The sequence below is a fragment of the Polypterus senegalus genome, chromosome 1 (assembly GCF_016835505.1).
Source record: "Polypterus senegalus isolate Bchr_013 chromosome 1, ASM1683550v1, whole genome shotgun sequence".
NCBI lineage: Eukaryota > Metazoa > Chordata > Cladistia > Polypteriformes > Polypteridae > Polypterus > Polypterus senegalus.
The window spans coordinates 321,247,090-321,265,117 of record NC_053154.1 but is presented as its reverse complement, the minus strand read 5'-3'; the positions used below and the strand labels follow the sequence as shown (position 1 = coordinate 321,265,117).

The 18,028-nt window shown below is 41.1% G+C and overlaps 1 protein-coding gene across 3 annotated transcripts in view; it reads right to left on the bottom strand.

Moving 5' to 3' along the window:
- Window positions 1-18,028, bottom strand: part of slc18a2 (solute carrier family 18 member 2) — a 224,028-nt gene that overhangs the window by 11,064 nt on the left and 194,936 nt on the right. For all 3 annotated transcript variants that reach the window (XM_039737103.1, XM_039737096.1, XM_039737105.1), the window contains exons 12-15: window positions 15,323-15,374; window positions 12,514-12,577; window positions 8,433-8,552; window positions 4,531-4,664 (exon numbers count right to left, since the gene is read on the bottom strand). In XM_039737103.1, coding sequence (XP_039593037.1) covers window positions 4,531-4,664; window positions 8,433-8,552; window positions 12,514-12,577; window positions 15,323-15,374 — 370 coding nt within the window. The remainder of the gene's footprint in view (window positions 1-4,530; window positions 4,665-8,432; window positions 8,553-12,513; window positions 12,578-15,322; window positions 15,375-18,028) is intronic.

The following is an 18,028-nucleotide window of genomic DNA, read 5'->3' as shown; positions in this document are numbered from 1 at the left end:
ACCTTAGTTTATGTTCATTCTGCTTTTCTCTATGTTTTGCATTATGCTTTGCTTTCTACATAGAAACATTTATGTATTTACTAGCAGGATACCCGGCATTGCCCGGGAAACTATAACCAGTGGATTTCCCAAATGAAAGAAACAGAACTAGAAATATAATAAAATGTGGATCAGAAAACTGTTTGTTCTAAGTTCGTCCACTCTGGATTATGTCTGCTGTGGCATTTCAGACGCCCTTGAAATAGACTTTCTTCTGGCATCTGAAGTGGACCTTCCAATTCTACGTCTCTTTTACACTGGCATGGGTATATTAGCAAAAAGCATGGTATCACGTATGGAATAAGGACCACAGTGAGATGAATTTACCTTATTTACAATATGTCAGAAAGCGTTTGTAAGGAGCGTCTGTGTTGAACCGTGCTGCCATCTAACGGACGTTGGTGATGGTAACTACAAATAGAAGTAAAATACAACTGGTGCTGCATCTGGGGAAAATGGTGGGGGAAGGATGTTGTGTTTTTAAGGTGAGTCTCTGTTTAAACGTGCTTGCATATATCGGACGTTGGCGAATGAACACTACAAGTGCGTGTGGGAGTGTGATCCGTGAAAAAACGCAGGTGTGTGAGCCGGTCAAGCGCACTGGGTCATTCATGTTTTACATCCATACGGTAGTTCCCCTTCACCTGATCAAAGCAGTCGGCCTTCTGATACTTGGACACTTGCGCCATCTCTTGGCAATTTAAAGAAACATGGGTAAAGAGCGATGCACTGAGACCAAAGCTGCCACTAGATGGCGCCGCGCTGAACGTCTGTTGCAACGATAAGTACGGGGACGCATGCCACATTTTTCCCAACCAAACATACCTCATGACTTCCTCCTCGTTACAAAGGAGCCCCAGGCACAGTTTGGTGGAGATCGGACGCCCAGTACAGATTTGTATGGCGGACAAACAAACACACATACATCGACTCTGTTTTATATATTAGATTACTAGTGGGCTTCACCCCCTGCTCCCTTCGCTCACCAACCCCCGGGTTTGTTTTCCTGGAAATACAATTTAAAGAGATTGTTTTTTTCATGGGAATCGTTACATATGCATTATGTTCACTTTTACTTTACAACTTCAGTAAAAACAATATTTGGAATAAATTTTTCTGATATCACTTTTTTTGGTCTTCCACTGTTAAATTTTCGCCTGCTCTTATCTCTTTCTTTACCTCTGATTCGTTAATTTCTTCTGGAAGTCCAAATTGCTGCATCGTTAAATCTTCTGCGGCTAACATTTCTTTGGATGTTCATTTGACTTTTCAATAATGTTCCTTTGAATGCTTCCCATAATTGTAAAGCATCAACTTCACCCGTCATAATTAAGTACACGAAGAAGTGTCTTACTTTGTCAGGCATCATTACAGAAGTGGCATCAGACATCATTTCAAACATATAGTTGTCCAATTTACATAACCCAGCTGCTCGTGCCGCTTCTTGAAAAGTCCCGTACTTAGTTCCATCTATTGTTAGAACATCTTTATACAACGTTGCTCCTTTCAATTCACGTAACAATAATTTAAAATGAAACCATTTGGTATCTTTTGGTGATACAATATTTAATCAAGCAACACTTTTGCAATGAATTTTTCTTGGATGCCACACTCTTTTTTGTTTCTGCCATGTGTAATGTTGAGGAATTTGTACATACGTATATGCTTTTGCATTTACATCTGTTTTACTAATTTCAAAATAAGCCAATAATTTTATATTTCTATTTTTTGCTACCTCGAAACCTTCTGCTTCTTCGTCCTCTTTAAATTGAATCATATTCTGACCTGGTAAATGAATTGGTAATAATTCAACAGGATGACTTTGACCGTGCATTGGCAATTCCATTAAATGCCACCAGCTTTCCATTGCACTGACATACCGAGTATCTAAATATGCTTGAATTTCATCCTCAGACTGTTCTTTCGATAAAGTTACACGTACTCTATCGTGCCTTTTATGAATGTACTTGTAGACATACTTAATACTCATAATCGATGCACAATACTCAACATTAATATGACAATTGAATCGCTTGAGCAAATACAGGTTATATGTTACAATCTTTGAATTATTGAGCATCACAATTTTACCATCTTTCTTTCCGTGATAAGTGTGTTGCTTGTGACGATTATCTCTTCAGCGATAATCAGGAAAGCCAGCCTTAGTTATATCTATTGTTTGAACGAGCGCTTTTAGAAATTTCTTTAAATACTTTTTTTCTTTCGAGTCCCAACATATTGAATTTTTTAAATGAGGTCCATGAGACGTGTTTAATGACTTTGTACCAAAATTCAGGATAGGTTTCTCTCAGCACAGACAAAGTGATTTACATCATCAGAAGTTAATAATTTATTTTGCAAAGTAACCAATAAATGCATGCGAGGCAAACCCTGTTTTTGAACATCGATCGTGTAAATCTATGCTCTGATTTGACCAAACACTGTTTCTAGGTCATTACAATAAAAATAAGACTTTATGATAAAACAATCTATAGGGTGGTCCAGATCTAATTATGCAATTTTCATTACGCTATAACTTATTAAGTTTATTACATAGAAAATCACCCGAAAAATCCCGGACCATCAAGAAATGTGTGAACTGACGACATAAAGAATCATCTTTGCGCCGAACTGGAATCGTCCCCACATAAATCAAAGTCATCCAGATGATCTGGATCTGCATAATTAGATCTGGACCACCCTGTACTTACGAAAGTGGGAATATCCAGAGCCGATGTAACCGGTGGCATTGTGCACAAGAATCTGCAGATTTCTGTATATTGTGGATTGTAATAAATAAATCTGGCTGATCAATAGTTCAGGGTATTGCCATTGATCTTGATATAACTGTTGCAATGCTCTTGGACTGCCTTGATATGATGAAGGTAATATTACTGCTTTACCTATTTTGAATTTGTCTGAACTATTGATATTTAAATTTTGAACGTGATCAATGAGACCTTACATATGTTCCGTTCTAAGTTTTGCTTGATTAGATTTAATAAAGAAGAGATGATTAGCTTCAACTTTTAGATACGCATTAATAATGTAACTGAGCGGTTAGATGACCATGTTCTTGTTTGAAAATTGTTGTAAGTAGGGCATGCCAATAACTGAGAGGTTAGATCACTGTGATCTTCTTTGAAAATGTTTGTAAGTAGGGCGTGAATTGCTTCCAAAGGATGTCAGTATGACGTGACTTGATGGTGTCACGGGACGTGAAAGTGTCCCTCTGACTCTCTTCAAAAGATCACGTCTGGTCGCAAGAGTTCTTCTTTTTTATAAATGAGAGATGTGCCTTATGTTTTGTGGGCGGCCCCATAAGAGGCGGGGCCACTTGTCCATCACTGCAAGGGACTGCCCATCATAGTTGCTTACACTTTACCTGAATGCACTTGTGGTGTGGTGAGTTTTCTTGTGCTTTTGTGATTTATTGGATATTTTTGAACCTGAGCTCTGTTTTTGACTTTACCTCTTGGGTTCAGTATTTGAACTTTGTTTGCTATTAGATTGCTTAGGAAACTCCTTTGAACTTTGTACTCCACAGAACTTCTTTTTTTTGGTAAAATAAGCCTTTTATTTTGTAAAGTTCCTGAGTTTGCCCTTGTTACTATCCTCGTTTGATGGTTTATAGTGAGCATTTTGAACGTTTTTGGCACTTTGTGTTTGGAAACTCTCGAGATTCATAACACATTTTTCTTCCATAGTTGTGAATGTAATCCGAAATTATGGTCACAATTACGCTTGAATGATAGCAATATTTGATCTGAAACACTCAGCAAGAAAGTTCTTGAACAATATCGATATGTTTGAAGGATGCAAACATCTGTGCGTAAATTAGATTGAAAAGAAGATGGTTTGGTGAAATGGATGAGATCATGTTAAAACAATGGAGGTGGCTGACCAGACAGTGAAGGCAGCATACAGAACGATGACATTAGATCAGATAACATGACTAAAATTATCTTCAAAAACTGTGAGCAGATTTAGTCTAACAATGTAAGTCAGGGTGTGTTTGAAAGACATTAACATTCGCTCAGTAAATGTGGGTATGAAGACTGAATCTAAAATTGTGGTCGAGATCATAATTTAATGACAACAATGCTTGACTAGAAGCTGGGGCTTGAAAGATGGGATTACGAGAGGTGAACAGTGGATTGGGGCACCTGCTACCCTACTTCAGGTGGCATTTTTGTAAATCTTTATGTTGCCCTCATAGGATAAGGGGTGTAACCAGGGTGACTTGCAATTTTATGAGCAAAGAAGACCACCTCGCTGTGCTCATGGGTCATTTTATAGGAGCCGTCTCACATCAGCTCTCGACAGATTCTTATTTGAGAGTTTATGATTTTTTCGTCTTGGTGTGGGTGACTCACTTCAAAAAGAAATAAAAAGATGAAATCTGCACCATCAGTGGAGTGAGGCCATTTGCAACATTTTAAGTACCTTGTGGGCTATAAATAATCTTACAAAAATAGCAGATTGACTCACCATCTTTTCTTCTTTCGCTGGTGGACTTCGCAAGAAGAAGCACAGAGGAGCAAAAAGAATATCGATGACCCCGATTATAGTCATCATCCAGGGAAACCCAATGGACCGAGTGATGGCGCCCCCGGTGGTTGGACCTGAGAAGAAGAGATGGCAGTTGAAGTGTTTTGTTACTCTCTGAGACCTTAGACCTGGCAACTGATCTGTTTTGGCTTGTATTAGTACAGTCAAGGGACAATTTATGGCTGACATAGTTAAGGCAATTCGTACTTTCAGCTGTGGGCCTTAGAAAAAGAATCGAATACTAATGTTCTAGAAACTGCCAAAACCAAATGCCGTAATACAACTTTTGTTATTATTATTATTTCACAAGGTCTCATGTGTTTTCTGACTCCTGGAGGGCTTTTAGGATATGTTTAGATAGGTGCCACTCCATGTGGCTGATTCTTACGCATTTGACCCACAACACCTTCCTTACACAAATGTTTCTCAACCTTTATGATTCCACGGCACACTTTTTGTTGTGTCCATTTAGGTTCACAGCAATCTCCCACCAATCTTACAGGCTGCCAGAGGATCCCCCTAATTCTGAAATTCCATGCATTTCTTAGATGTGTTAGTCGCAATCGCTAACCACATCTTCTCTCTTCCCCACAAACTAGGGGATGTATCCCAGGATGGACCAGGACATCACTTCGGGTATAACCCTTGGAAGTCAGGCCTCTTCCACCCCGGGAGTTATTTAAAGAGTGAAGGTACCGAAAATACCAAACTCATTTAGAGAACAAGAACGGATCTCTATGACGGAGAAGCACACAAGATGTGAGATGTCGAATCTTTTTTCTTCTCATTTCATTCCTTTGAGTTAAAATGGGCACCTTTGTGGTCCCAGTGCCCTTAACCATTTGCAGTTCTCATTCTTTAACAGAATAACAGCATGTCATGTGAAAAGCACCTATTGCTGATGTCATGTCTGTCTGCATGAAACACTCAATGCACGGATTTTGTTTACATGTGGCACACTTACTCTTTAATTTTTACTGAGGTATCTCGAACAAAGGGCACTGCACTGCCAAGTTTGGACTTTTCAAAACGTTCCTTTCAAAAGCATTGGCAAGTTTTCAAACTCATCTACCTTAAAATGGAGTAACATTCTGAGTGACTTCAATTTTGACTTAGCATACAGTTTCAGTTTTACCTTCACAGAGGTCATAATCAACTTGTAAAGACGTGGAGAAATTTGTTGGTCCCCTTACATTTCATTGAAAAACTGCTGTAGGCCCCCAGAAAAGTAACAAAATGAAAAGCAATTGTCCCCTGTGCACCTGTGTGCCTTTGATATGTCATTGAATAAGTCAAAGCAAGCGTGACAAGAGATCAAGTATTGCTTAAGGTATTCTAAAATGGCCTGGACACATTTGTTGCTACCACTACAAAAGATCATAAAGAATTGGATTGGAGCGATTTTTCAAACTCGCCATTTTCTTAAATGCGTATCCCACAGGTTTCCAATTGTGCAGTCAGTCATTTCGCCAATTTAAATGGAGAAAAGTCATCACCCTGCAGTTTGGTGTCATCGTGTGTCCCACACTGAACATGCACCAGACAGAGCAAAGGAGGGAATTTTCTGAGAAGAGCCGAAAGAAAATGAGAGACAAGCATGTTGAAGGCAAAGGCTATCAGACCATCTCCAAACAGCCTGATGTTCCTGTGACTACACAAAGTTTAAGGTCCATGGGTATGTAACCAACCTCCCTGGGCATGTCCTTAAGAGTAAAATGAATATCAGAATGGGCAGAAGGATAATGAGAATCTTCTTCTTCTTTTGGCTGCTCCCATTAAGGGTTGCCACAGCGGATCATCTTCTTCCATAAGAAGGATAATGAGAATGGCAGACAAAAAAACAAGGACAACTTGGAAACAGATACAAGCTGAACTCCACTGTCAAGGCCCCTCAGAGTCTGACCACACCATCCGTCATTATTTGAGTGACAGTGGGCTCCATGGAAGAACACCCAAGAGAATTCCACTTTTGAAAGAAAAGCATAAAAGAGCCAGACTGGAGTTTTCACAAACAACAGTGCTACTGGGAAACTGTCCTTTGGCCAGATGAGACCATATTGGAGCTTTTTGGTAGGTCACATCAACTCTGTGTCCACAGATGAGAGAATGAAGCTTTGAAATAATAGAACACCAGACCTACTGTGAAACATGGAGAAGTCTCAGTAATGTTTTGCTGCTGCTTTGCTACGTCTAGCATGGGGTGCCCTGTGTCTGTGCGGGTGACAATGAAATTTCAAGAACTTCAAGACATTCTGTAGCAAAATGTCCTGCCCAATGTCAGAAAGCTCTGTGTCAGTTGAAGGTCATGGATCATCTAACGGCATAACAAGCCAAAAGACACAGCAAAGCACCCAAGAATGGTGAAGAACACAACACTGGCTATTCTGAAGTGGCCTTCTATGAGCTTTGATTTGAATCCCATCGTACATCTATGGAAAGAGCTGGAACGTGCAGTCTGGAGAAGACCCCTTCAAAGCTGACACAGGTAGAGTAGTTTGCTAAGGACGAGTGGGCCGAATGACATGTGGACAGGATCAGAAGTCTCATGGAGACCTCCAGGGATTGCTCGTTTGCAGTAACTGAAAACTCTAAAGGTTGTATCACTAAATATTAGGTGAAGGGTCCCATCATTTCTGTCCATGCCATTTTCATCTGTGTTATTATTTGAAATATTCAGTTGAATCAAAACTTTCCTTTAAAGTCTGATTTTTGTTAAATACAGAATAAACAACGATGGGTGGCAATTACTTTTATCAGTTTATTTCAGAGACAATTTTGGGGTGGTTGTTCTTTTGCCATGGAGGGATACCAAAAAATTGTTCACATCTGAGAACAAGCAGAATTTCATCCCACACATTTGCACCACTGTTTAACAAGCCTAAAGCCAAGCAGAGGTTGAGTCCGTCAAAGCGCACGGTGCCCATAACTGCCTGGGCTCACTCATACTGAAAACTAGACACACTGCAACTGGATATACCGTGGTGCAATGGAAGATCATAAAATACAAAGATAAAATAAAAAAAATATAGGCATGAAAACTCAAGAATGACTCTTCAACACAGCTACTAAAATAACTCCATTTATATTTAGCTTTCCAAACACTTCACCGCAGATAAGTAACACTACACCAAGACTGATGGTGTTCTGCCAAAGATGATTAAAACGGCGGGCCAATAGGGCAAAGGCAGTTATGGACCAAAAACAAAACAAAAAATAAATGTGACCATTGGATTCCCTGGGGTGGCACGGTGGCGCAGTGGTAGCACTGCTGCCTCACAGTTAGGAGCCCTGGGTTCACTTCCCGGGTCTTCCCTGTGTGGAGTTTGCATGCTCTTCCCGTGTCTGCATGGGTTTCCTCTGGGTGCTCTGGTTTCCTCCCACAGTCCAAAGACATGCAGGTTAGGTGGATTGCTGATTCTAAATTGTCCCTAATGTGTGCTTGGTGTGTGGGTGCATGTGTGTGTGCCCTGGGTGGGCTGGTGCCCTGCCCGTGGTTTGTTTCCTGCCTTGCACCCTGTCTTGGCTCCAGCAGACCCCCCATGACCCTGTAGTTAGGATATAGCAGGTTGGATAATGGACAGATGGATTTCCTTGGCTTCGAAAACCCCCCATAACAATGTTTAGAGCCCCAGGAACTGTTTAGAAAGTCAAATAATGACAATTTTCATACTGTCTCCCAAAATCAACAGAAATATGAGTTTAAAATGTTACTGTTCTTACCTGTTAGCTACATTTATTTGACATGGTGAATCACTCTGTGTCTTTTTAAAAATAATGTGTGCTCTAAAGTTTCAAAAAAGCTTATAATGACAGGCCATGTCAAGCTGGCATGGCCCACTTACCCAAAGCGTAGCCCATGCAGAAAGCCACATCTGCAATTGCATACACACTGCCATAGACCGACACATGGCGCAGGTCAACAAGGTACCCCATGATAGGCATCATTGAAGAGTCCACCATCCCTATGAAAGAAGAAAGGGCAATTAACGTGACTATCCACAAGGAGACACTTCTTAGGATGGACATCGAGGTTCAGCTCAGCCTCCCGGAGAAGCAGCAGAGTGCTGCCCAGTCCTCACTAGAGTACTGTCTGGAGCCCCTCTGAGTGGGCTTCACCCTTCAGACCAGTCAGGCGAGTGCTTGGCTCTGTGGGATGTCCACTTGGTTATGTTGTTGTCATTTTGGTTCATTTTTAATGTTCAGTAAACACTAGCTGGTATGGCACTCCCCAGTTAAGGAGGACTGCAGTAGTGAAGCCATTTCTTAGAGGTTTACAGAGTCATCACATGTACAGAGCAGAGTGAAGGTCTTACTTGCATGTTCTTAATTAACAACCGTATGTGGAAACCTCTGACTTCCCTACATGAAAAGCCTCAGAACACATTTGTCATAATCTAGAAATAACAAATTAATTTTTTAGGAGTCTCGGTTTTCATGGTAACTTGTTTCCAAAATGTGGCAGCAAAATTACCAGCCTGACTAATCAGACCACCATCTAGGCCACAATCACTAAATCACAGGCCCTCTTTTAGCCCATCCATTATTGTTTTATACCTCTGTGTTGAGGGTACATCTAAGCTACCATGTTTTTGTGTAAAAATGTACACATTAGTCCCCATTTTGGCCTTTTATCCACAATACCCCAGTGTTTTTAACCCCCAATAATGGAGTCGGCTCTCCAGAGCCATATACTTCTGAAAACACCAACTCTGCAATGCAGTGTGGATGGCTGAAATTAGAGAGTTTTGAAAATCTCGCCTTGATCAGTTTCTGCTCATTATAATTTCTTATTCATTGATTGGTCATCCTTCACAGAAGAAAACCATTTTCTAACATAGCGGACATAGAGGAGCTGCTTTCCATGGTATCTCTTGTGGTTGCTTACATGTATGCATTCAAATTGCGTTTTTCTACAGTCTGAATGCTGTATACTCGTGCAAAAAGCAAATCATTTACTGATCTCTACGATAAATCCCGTCACTGAAGGCGTAACCGTTCTGTTAAGTGTGGCAATTCCTGTTCCTGTTTTCCAATGAGGTGGGCATACCCAATGTAGCTGAATGGCTACGTCATGATGTGAAACCAGTAGTGTGGATGGAGATTGTTATGTTTAAAAATTCTATTTTTAAATGAAATGTATTAGTAACGATGTAGCCTGAGTCATGAAACAAAATCTAAGTCAGTTAATAATTACACAATTACAAGCAAAATTAGACCATACAATTAAAATAGATCTGCCACTGAGGCACCTGTATTCATAATTTAACTCAAATTAAAAATAAAGTAGTATTAAAGTAGGTCACCAGTAAACGGAGTGTAAAACAGACGCTTTATTACGCCCGATCCGGCACAGACTTGCACTGAGGCACGTGTAAAAACACACAAAGACTTTATTTTTTCTTCACCTGTGGGGCACGTCTTCCCCGTGAACACACTGGAATCTGTTGTGGAAAAGAGGACGATGGTAAAATTGGATGTCATCATGAAAAATCCCCTCCAAGAGGTGCTCTCATGGAGCATTTTTAACCACAGGCTCATTCCACCAAGGTGTGCTGAGAAGTGTCTGGGGGGTCTTTTCTGCCCACTGCTATTAGGAAATTCTGTGCTTCCACATGAAGTTTCTCTCTCCATTATATTAAAAAAGTTTTCCGTCGTGTCTGCGTCATTCAGCCTTGCCCACTCCCCTCCACACCACTCACCCCATCGTTACTCCTCCTGCGCACATCCTCTCTCCGCACCACCCCGTGACACTCTCAGTGCTGCTAACCCTCTCTTCAATACAGTTGGTTAGAAAAGCAAATTATCTATTCAAGCAATAATAAAACAGCAACAAGAGTTGATAATGAACGTCGAAAAAAAAAAATGAACAAAAAAGAGCTGCATTTAATAAAAATCAAAAATAAAGAGAATCATCAAATAAACAAGAAAGAGAACAATATCCCGAACAATATGTGAACAGAAATGCAAAAAAGCAACGTTTATAGAATATAAGTTAGAGGATAAAGTAATGCATAATATTGTTTTTGATGAGGCTTTAATGTAATTGCAGTTTCATTTACTCTTTATTACGTTTTACTGTTTTAACTCTATCTTTTTACTTTTTGCTACGTTTTATTATTCATTGTTATTTCAAATAGATTGCTATAGTGAAACACTTCAGTAACTGATTTTCTCTGTATAATAACTAAGCACAAAACAGTCTTCCTCTCACACTCTTCTTACTCTTCTATCTACAAGTCAAGTCAAGTTTGACGAAACAACTCGGGATCCCAGTTGGCAACCCCCAGGCAGACACGCGGTCCAGTCCCACCCTCCAGAAATGACCCTCTATCTGCCGCAGCCAGGTGTTAGGTGAGTGACCCTTTGGCCTGGTCTAGCCACTCTGGTCCCCAACAATGAGGATCTCACGAGCTGGATCACCTTCTGGGAAATGCGCCACATGGCCGTAGTGCCGTAACTGACACTAACTCACAAAGCAGGTAATGTTCCTCATTTGGGACTCCATGAGCAAAACAAAGTCAAACCATTGGTACCCAAGGATTTTCCGGAGAGACACAGTACCAAAGGAGTCCAGTCTTTATCTCAGTTCACTGGATAGTGTCCATGTCTCACAACCTTATAGGTTCTTATGGAGCTCAAACACGAATATTGGCAGAGCTTCTTTGCAGCCTTTGTCAATTTTCATAAAGCGTTTGACTCTTACCCTGTGGGACATCCTGAGGGTTCCCAGGATCCCCTCGAGGTTGCTGGATATCATGGCCGGCCTGTACACTGGTACTGTGAGAGCTGTGCAGAGTGGAGGCTGAACCTCTGTGTTTTTCCCCAGTTTATTCTAGGGTTTGTCAGGGGTGTGTTCTGCTCCTACTCTGTTCAATGCTTGTATGGACTGGGTGTTGGGCAAAGTCATGGGGTCCAGTGGCTGTGGGGCATCTGTTGGTGAAGAAAAATTGACAGATCTTGAATTTGCTGACGATGCTGTGATCTTTGCGGAGTCAATGGTGGATCTGATTGAGGTTCTCGACAGACTGAGTGAGGAATCTGAATGTCTGGGCTTGCGAGTGTCCTGATAAAAACCAACATCCAGGCCTGACCTCTTGGGCACGTCCATCAGCAGCGTGTCTGTTTGCGGAGAGAGTGTCGACCTCGTCGAGAGGTTTACTTACCTCGGCAGTGACATTCATGTCTCTGATGACTCTTCCTATGAAGTCAAGAGATGGATTGGGACAGCATAGGGGTCATGAGGTCGCTGAAAAGGGGTGTGTGGCGCTTCCGATATCTCCGCAAAAGGACGAAGGTCCAAGTCTTTAGTGTCCTGGTGCTTCCTTCTTCTATCTACCATCTCTTTAAATACAATCTCTTTCTCTAATGGAGGGGGAACCACAAGATAGCTGGCACCCACCCCTGGGGTGTACGAGCAAAGCGAGCAGGGGGCGGAGACCCCTAGTTTTGATTTATTTATTTGCTTATTAATTGATTGGTTTGCTGTATTATCTATCCTGTGAGTCGGTGTTCTTGTTTTTTTTATGTTTCTACTGCTCTATGCATCTGAATTTCACCATGGGATTAAAAAAAGTTTATCTAATTTACCATGTAATTTTATGTTTGCACATTTTAACATTTGTAGTTGTATTTTATGTTAGCTGCATTTGTTCTGCACCTGAAGATGGCGATACACATATAAACCGAATTGATAGACTTAATTAAACCCTGAGCCATGTCTATGAACTGGGAGAAAAGTACAAATGCAGATCTTCTGCAGGGTCTTTAATAGCACACACCGTGTCACCAGGAAGAGTACTGTCCCTTTTCATTTCACGTCCTCTGCTCAACGACAATGATATGACTAAATCACAACCAATACAGAAATGCGGCAGTGATAAATGCGAGTGTCAAAAGATGCTATAAAAATCAAAAAGGACTCACCAATGGCAAAGCCAACTCCAAAGTTTGGTACAATAAGCCCATAGATGCTGGTCGCAAATGGCACCTGTAAAGAAAGCAAAAAGTTAAGTGTTAAATTCTAGCCAATCATGGCATCTTGGTTACATAAAAAGGTAAGACATTTGACAAACGAGAGGAGACCATTCATCCCATCAAGCCTGTTTGTTTAGCTAATAGCTAAGCTGTCCCAACATCTCATCGCGATTCTCCATAAAAGTTGTCAAGGTTTCTTCTTCAACTCCATGTCTCGGTGGTTTGTTCAAGGGAACCAAAACTCTTTGTGTAAAGACGCGCTTCCTGGCTTCAGTCCTAAATGCACTTCCCTTTAATTTCCACTGATGAATCCTTGAGTATGTGATTCACCCTTAAGCCGAAAGAATTCACCTGGATCTACTTTATCAATGCCTTTGAGGATTTTAAATACCTGGATGAGGTCCTCATGCAGTCTCCCTCTGCACGAGACTAAACAGGTTTAACTCTCTGAGTCTGTCCCAGCAGGACACGCCCCTTTTTCCCCATGATGCACTGGGTTGCACAGCTCTGTCTTTCTTGAACTGGAGACCAGAACTGCACACAGGACTCCAGATGTGGTCTCGCTAGTGTATTACATGGTTTAAGCAGAACGTCCCTTTAATCATATTTAACAGTTCTAATGATACAATCTAACATTTGCCTTTTAATCTCTTTTGTACATTGCCTACTTGATTAAAATGTTATGTTAACATAAACCCCTAAATCTTTTTCAGAGGCTGCTTCCTGTATGACGGCGTCCCCCATTTTGTATTTATAATGGATATTCCTTTTGCCCACATGTAGCACTTGGCACTTTTCTACATTGGATTCCTAACCTGCTGGCCTCAAGCCTTACGCCAGTTGACTAGCTTCTGATATTAGAATTAAAGACCCCACACTAGGACATGAGGATTGGCACCACCAATGTCTGACACCTTCCTTTAAAACAGAATGCTGAGTCTGAACTGAGATGCAGGAAATTACATTTTCACCATAAGGGTCAAGTGCCAGGCAATTATTCCATCAGAGAAGAAAGATCCTCAGTGGGGTTTGAGACCTGACCCACATCCTCATGTCCTGTGGTTTAACAGAATCAAATTGGTGAGCATGCATGAAGGATGAGGTGAGCCGAGCCGAGCACTGCCTAACGCAAACTGCAACAAACTCCCGAGATGTGGAGTAGAAGCAAAAACCTCAACAACCTTTAATTCATGATGGAGGTCACATTCAGTAATAAGCGGTCATCATCATCATCCCCTAAACCTCAAAGAATTCTGTGCCAATAAGTGTCAGCATATTGTAGGCTGAACAAAGAGCCAGAAGAACGAAATGAGGAACATCTGTGACTGTCACTCTGTTACATGGAGAGAAGATTGGCAGATGCTGTCCTCCACTGTAGACGTGTTGGCCACTGTACTGGGGAAAGCTTGTATCCTAAATATGTTCACTTTACTAAAATTGATCCATTTCTGCCTTGGAACAAAACCTTGTATCTGTTGATTGTATATAGTATAGTGTGTATATATAGTATTGTATATTTCATAGTGGGCGGCACGGTGGCGCAGTGGTAGCGCTGCTGCCTCGCAGTAAGGAGACCTGGGTTCGCTTCCCGGGTCCTCCCTGCATGGAGTTTGCATGTTCTCCCCGTGTCTGCGTGGGTTTCCTCCGGGCGCTCCGGTTTCCTCCCACAATCCAAAGACATGCAGGTTAGGTGGATTGGCGATTCTAAATTGGCCCTGGTGTGTGTGTGGGTGTGTTTGTGTGTGTCCTGCGGTGGGTTGGCACCCTGCCCAGGATTGGTTCCTGCCTTGTGCCCTGTGTTGGCTGGGATTGGCTCCAGCAGACCCCCATGACCCTGTATTCGGATTCAGCGGGTTAGAAAATGGATGGATGGATGGATATTTCATAGTTATATATCTATGTATTTAACTATACAGTGCCTTTCAGCATTCCTTTATCTGTCCATTAAATACAGTTTTTTAGCATAGTGCTATTCACATCTGTCTATCTTTTTCATATAGTAACTTTTACTTCGGTTTGTCCTTCTTTTATATTTTATATCCATCATAAATAGTTTTTATCTCTTTTTCCATATAGTACCTATCACTATCTATCTATCTATCTATCTAATAAGGGCTTTTACTTTCCATCTTTTATATAATACCTTTCACTGTCTATCTGTCTATTATATAGTGACCTGCACTGTCTGTCATTATATAGTTTTTTTCACCATCTATCTTGTACATAGTACTTTTCACTAGCTATCTATCTATTATATAGTGCCTTCACTACCTACCATATAGTGTCTTTCACTTCTGTCTGTCTTATTTATTTAATGCCTTTCACTTCTATCTGTCTCTTATATAGTGGCCTTCATTATCTATCTATCTACCTATCAATCATATAGTGTCTTTTAAATCTATCTTTCTATACATTTCATATTTTACCTTTCACTATGTGGTTATCTACCTATTATATAGCACCTTTCACCCTCTACTTATCTACCATGTTATATAGTGCATTAAACTATCTGTCTTGTTTAGCACCATTTCGTTTGGGTCTTTTCTTACCTGTCTCTCTATTAGATATCACTCTATTGATCTAGTCTGAACAGATCAACCTGAAGACTTACAGAAGTGACAGAGCTTCTGTTTTCCATGTGTTTTTTTTTCCCTCATAGCCCGGATACAACTACAAAGGCATGTCATTTGGAAAAGAGAGTTTAACCAGTAGAAGCCTTTAAAAGTCTGGTTTAGAATATGATATAATCAGTACTTACACACAGAATGCTTACACCCACAATTATCATTCCGAGAAGTGCACAGAGCCATCTGGAAAAGAAGAGAAAAGAAAGACACCTTAATAAAAGGATACATGTCTATGTGACTGTGTAACTGTGTTTTCATATGATGAAGGTGCATCAAAAAATTTGTTTTAGTAAAATGCATTGTGTTTGTCATTCCAACAGATGGTGCATCACTAACATTAACATCGCTTTTATGAATCCCATACCATATGGTATATAACACAGACATATGTATTATATTTGACATTCCAAATGTCCAGGCATTATTACTGTAAATGTTAGTGATGCACCATCTGTTGGAATGAAAAATGTAATACATTTGATTACTACATGCACTACAACATACTGTACATTCCAGTAGATGATACAGTGCCAATATTAATGCTGAGATTTGCATTGATTACTTAGACTTCAACCTGTCTTAGACGGGTAGCACAGTTAGTGCTTTATAATTATGCCCGTGTCTTTCACAGTAAGGACTGTCATATAGCAAAAAAGTATGCAATACAAAGCAAAATAACTCATATACATAATAAGAAACATTCAAATAAATGGAGGCTTGAGTTCATTAACTATTCTTCACAGGGGGGATGATGTGTTTGTGATAATGTACAGTGTTCAAATGTGGCATTTAGTCTGACTATTTAGGCAATCATTATTTTTGTGTTTAACATTTGTCATTCATTTAGACCACTTTGCAGAAATCCGTTTTCACTTTGACATCACTTTTTCTGTTGATCGGGGTCAAAAATACCAAACTAACTCCACTGTGACTCCATTTTGTATGTTTGGGGGTCTCTCACACATTCTTCCTGGCAGATCCTTTCAAGAACCTTCAGATTGGATGGGAAACTTCTGTGAACTGCCATCTTCCGGTCCTATGGAGCTTAATACTTTGACTGGGTCACTCAAGGACACTCAGTGACTTGTCCTGAAGATACTCCAGCACTGTCTTGGCTGTGTGCTTCAGGTCATTGCACTGCTGAAAGGTGAACCATTGCCCAACCCTCTAAAACTTAGTCTAAGATGGTATGCACTCTGGAGCAGGTTATCTTCAAGGACCTCTCTGTATTTGGTTGCATTCCTTCTTCCCTCAGATCTGGCCAGTCTCTCCCTATCTAGCTCTGAGAAGAATCTCCATAGCATGATGCTGCTACCAACAATACCTCACCAGACTGATGGTATTAGTGCAGATGACGAGCAGCACCAGACGTGGTTCTTGGAGTTCTGCTGCAAGACTTCAATTTTGCCTGATCAGACCACAGAATCTTTTCCTCAAGCTCTCTGAAATCTAAAAACTCATATGATGTTTACTCAAGAGTACCTTCTGTCCATCCACTCTAACACAAACATCTGATTGATGGAGTGCTGTTAAGATGGTCGTCCTTCTGACAAGTTCTCCCTTCTCAGCAAAGGACTTCTGAAGCTCTGTTAGACTGACCATTAGGTTCTTGGTTCACTTCTCTGATCAAGGCCCTTCTCTTCATACCCGGTTGTTCAATTTGACCAGATGGCCAACTCTAGGAAGAGTCCTACAGGTTTAACTCTTTGAGGGCTAATTATTATTTTCCTTTTCGGTTTTGGCCACCGGCAGCAGTCACAGTATGCAGCAACGGACATCTGAAACAGCAGCCCCAGTGTAACACATTCAGCAAGCATCATACTGCCGGCAGAGAGAGTTGAACTCTAACATAACAGCGGGTTTTGTGGACGTTTAGTGCCGATTACCGCCATCTACCTCGGTTTCGATATCTGCCTCAACCCAAAGTGTCAACATATGTCGACGCCTGCCCCGAGTGAGTTGAAAGCTCTTCAGTATTGCAATTATTGCAGCCACTGTGCTCCTGGGAACACTCAGAGCTTTACAAATGGTTTGATCCTCCTGCCCTGATCTGTGCCTTACCATAATATGATCCTGAAGGTCCATCGAGAGTTCCTTGGACTTCACAGCTTGGTTTTTGTTTTTCTGACATGCAGTGTGAATTGTGGGACCTTCAATACACAGGGACATGTGTGTCTTCTATATATATAAAATTCTTTTCACGTTTGAAAACGGAAATTACATATGACCACGCGAAACGGAAATTACGTATGACCACAGAACATATTATAATACTGGATCTAATCACTTCGTTTGTGGATGCCATTTTTATGTTGTCTTTATGAATTGTTATTATTTGTGTGAGAGTTACTTTACTGATATTGAAATGAAGTAAACACAAACACGCCGATCTATCCTATAGAAGTGCGCCCCGTGTCGCCCTCTCCCAGCCCACCTCTCTGGACTCCAGCGCTGAGCCGTCCACTGCCAGGCACGTTCTGACAGAGAAGTTTTATTTATTCGTCCACGTGACTGATGTGGAAACTGCCACATTATAACTTTTTTTAAATTGGCAGTACTTGATAGTAGAAGAGATGAGGAAAACAGCTTTGCGTCTTTCTACTTTTTAACTGCGCCAAGCTGTAAACAATGTGAAGACGACATCGCCTTCAGTGGCGAGGGGTCATGAGAATAAAGTGGACGCTCGGAGGCATGGAATGTCTGGCTGCTCCGCCGGGTCGAGAACTTCACAGTTTTGGGCGGCGCCTTCTCTTCTCGCACTGTTTGTGACACTTCAAGTGCCCCGTCGGCTCCTGGGAGAGTGGAAATCATTGCGAATGAGTGTGATCGGCACCATC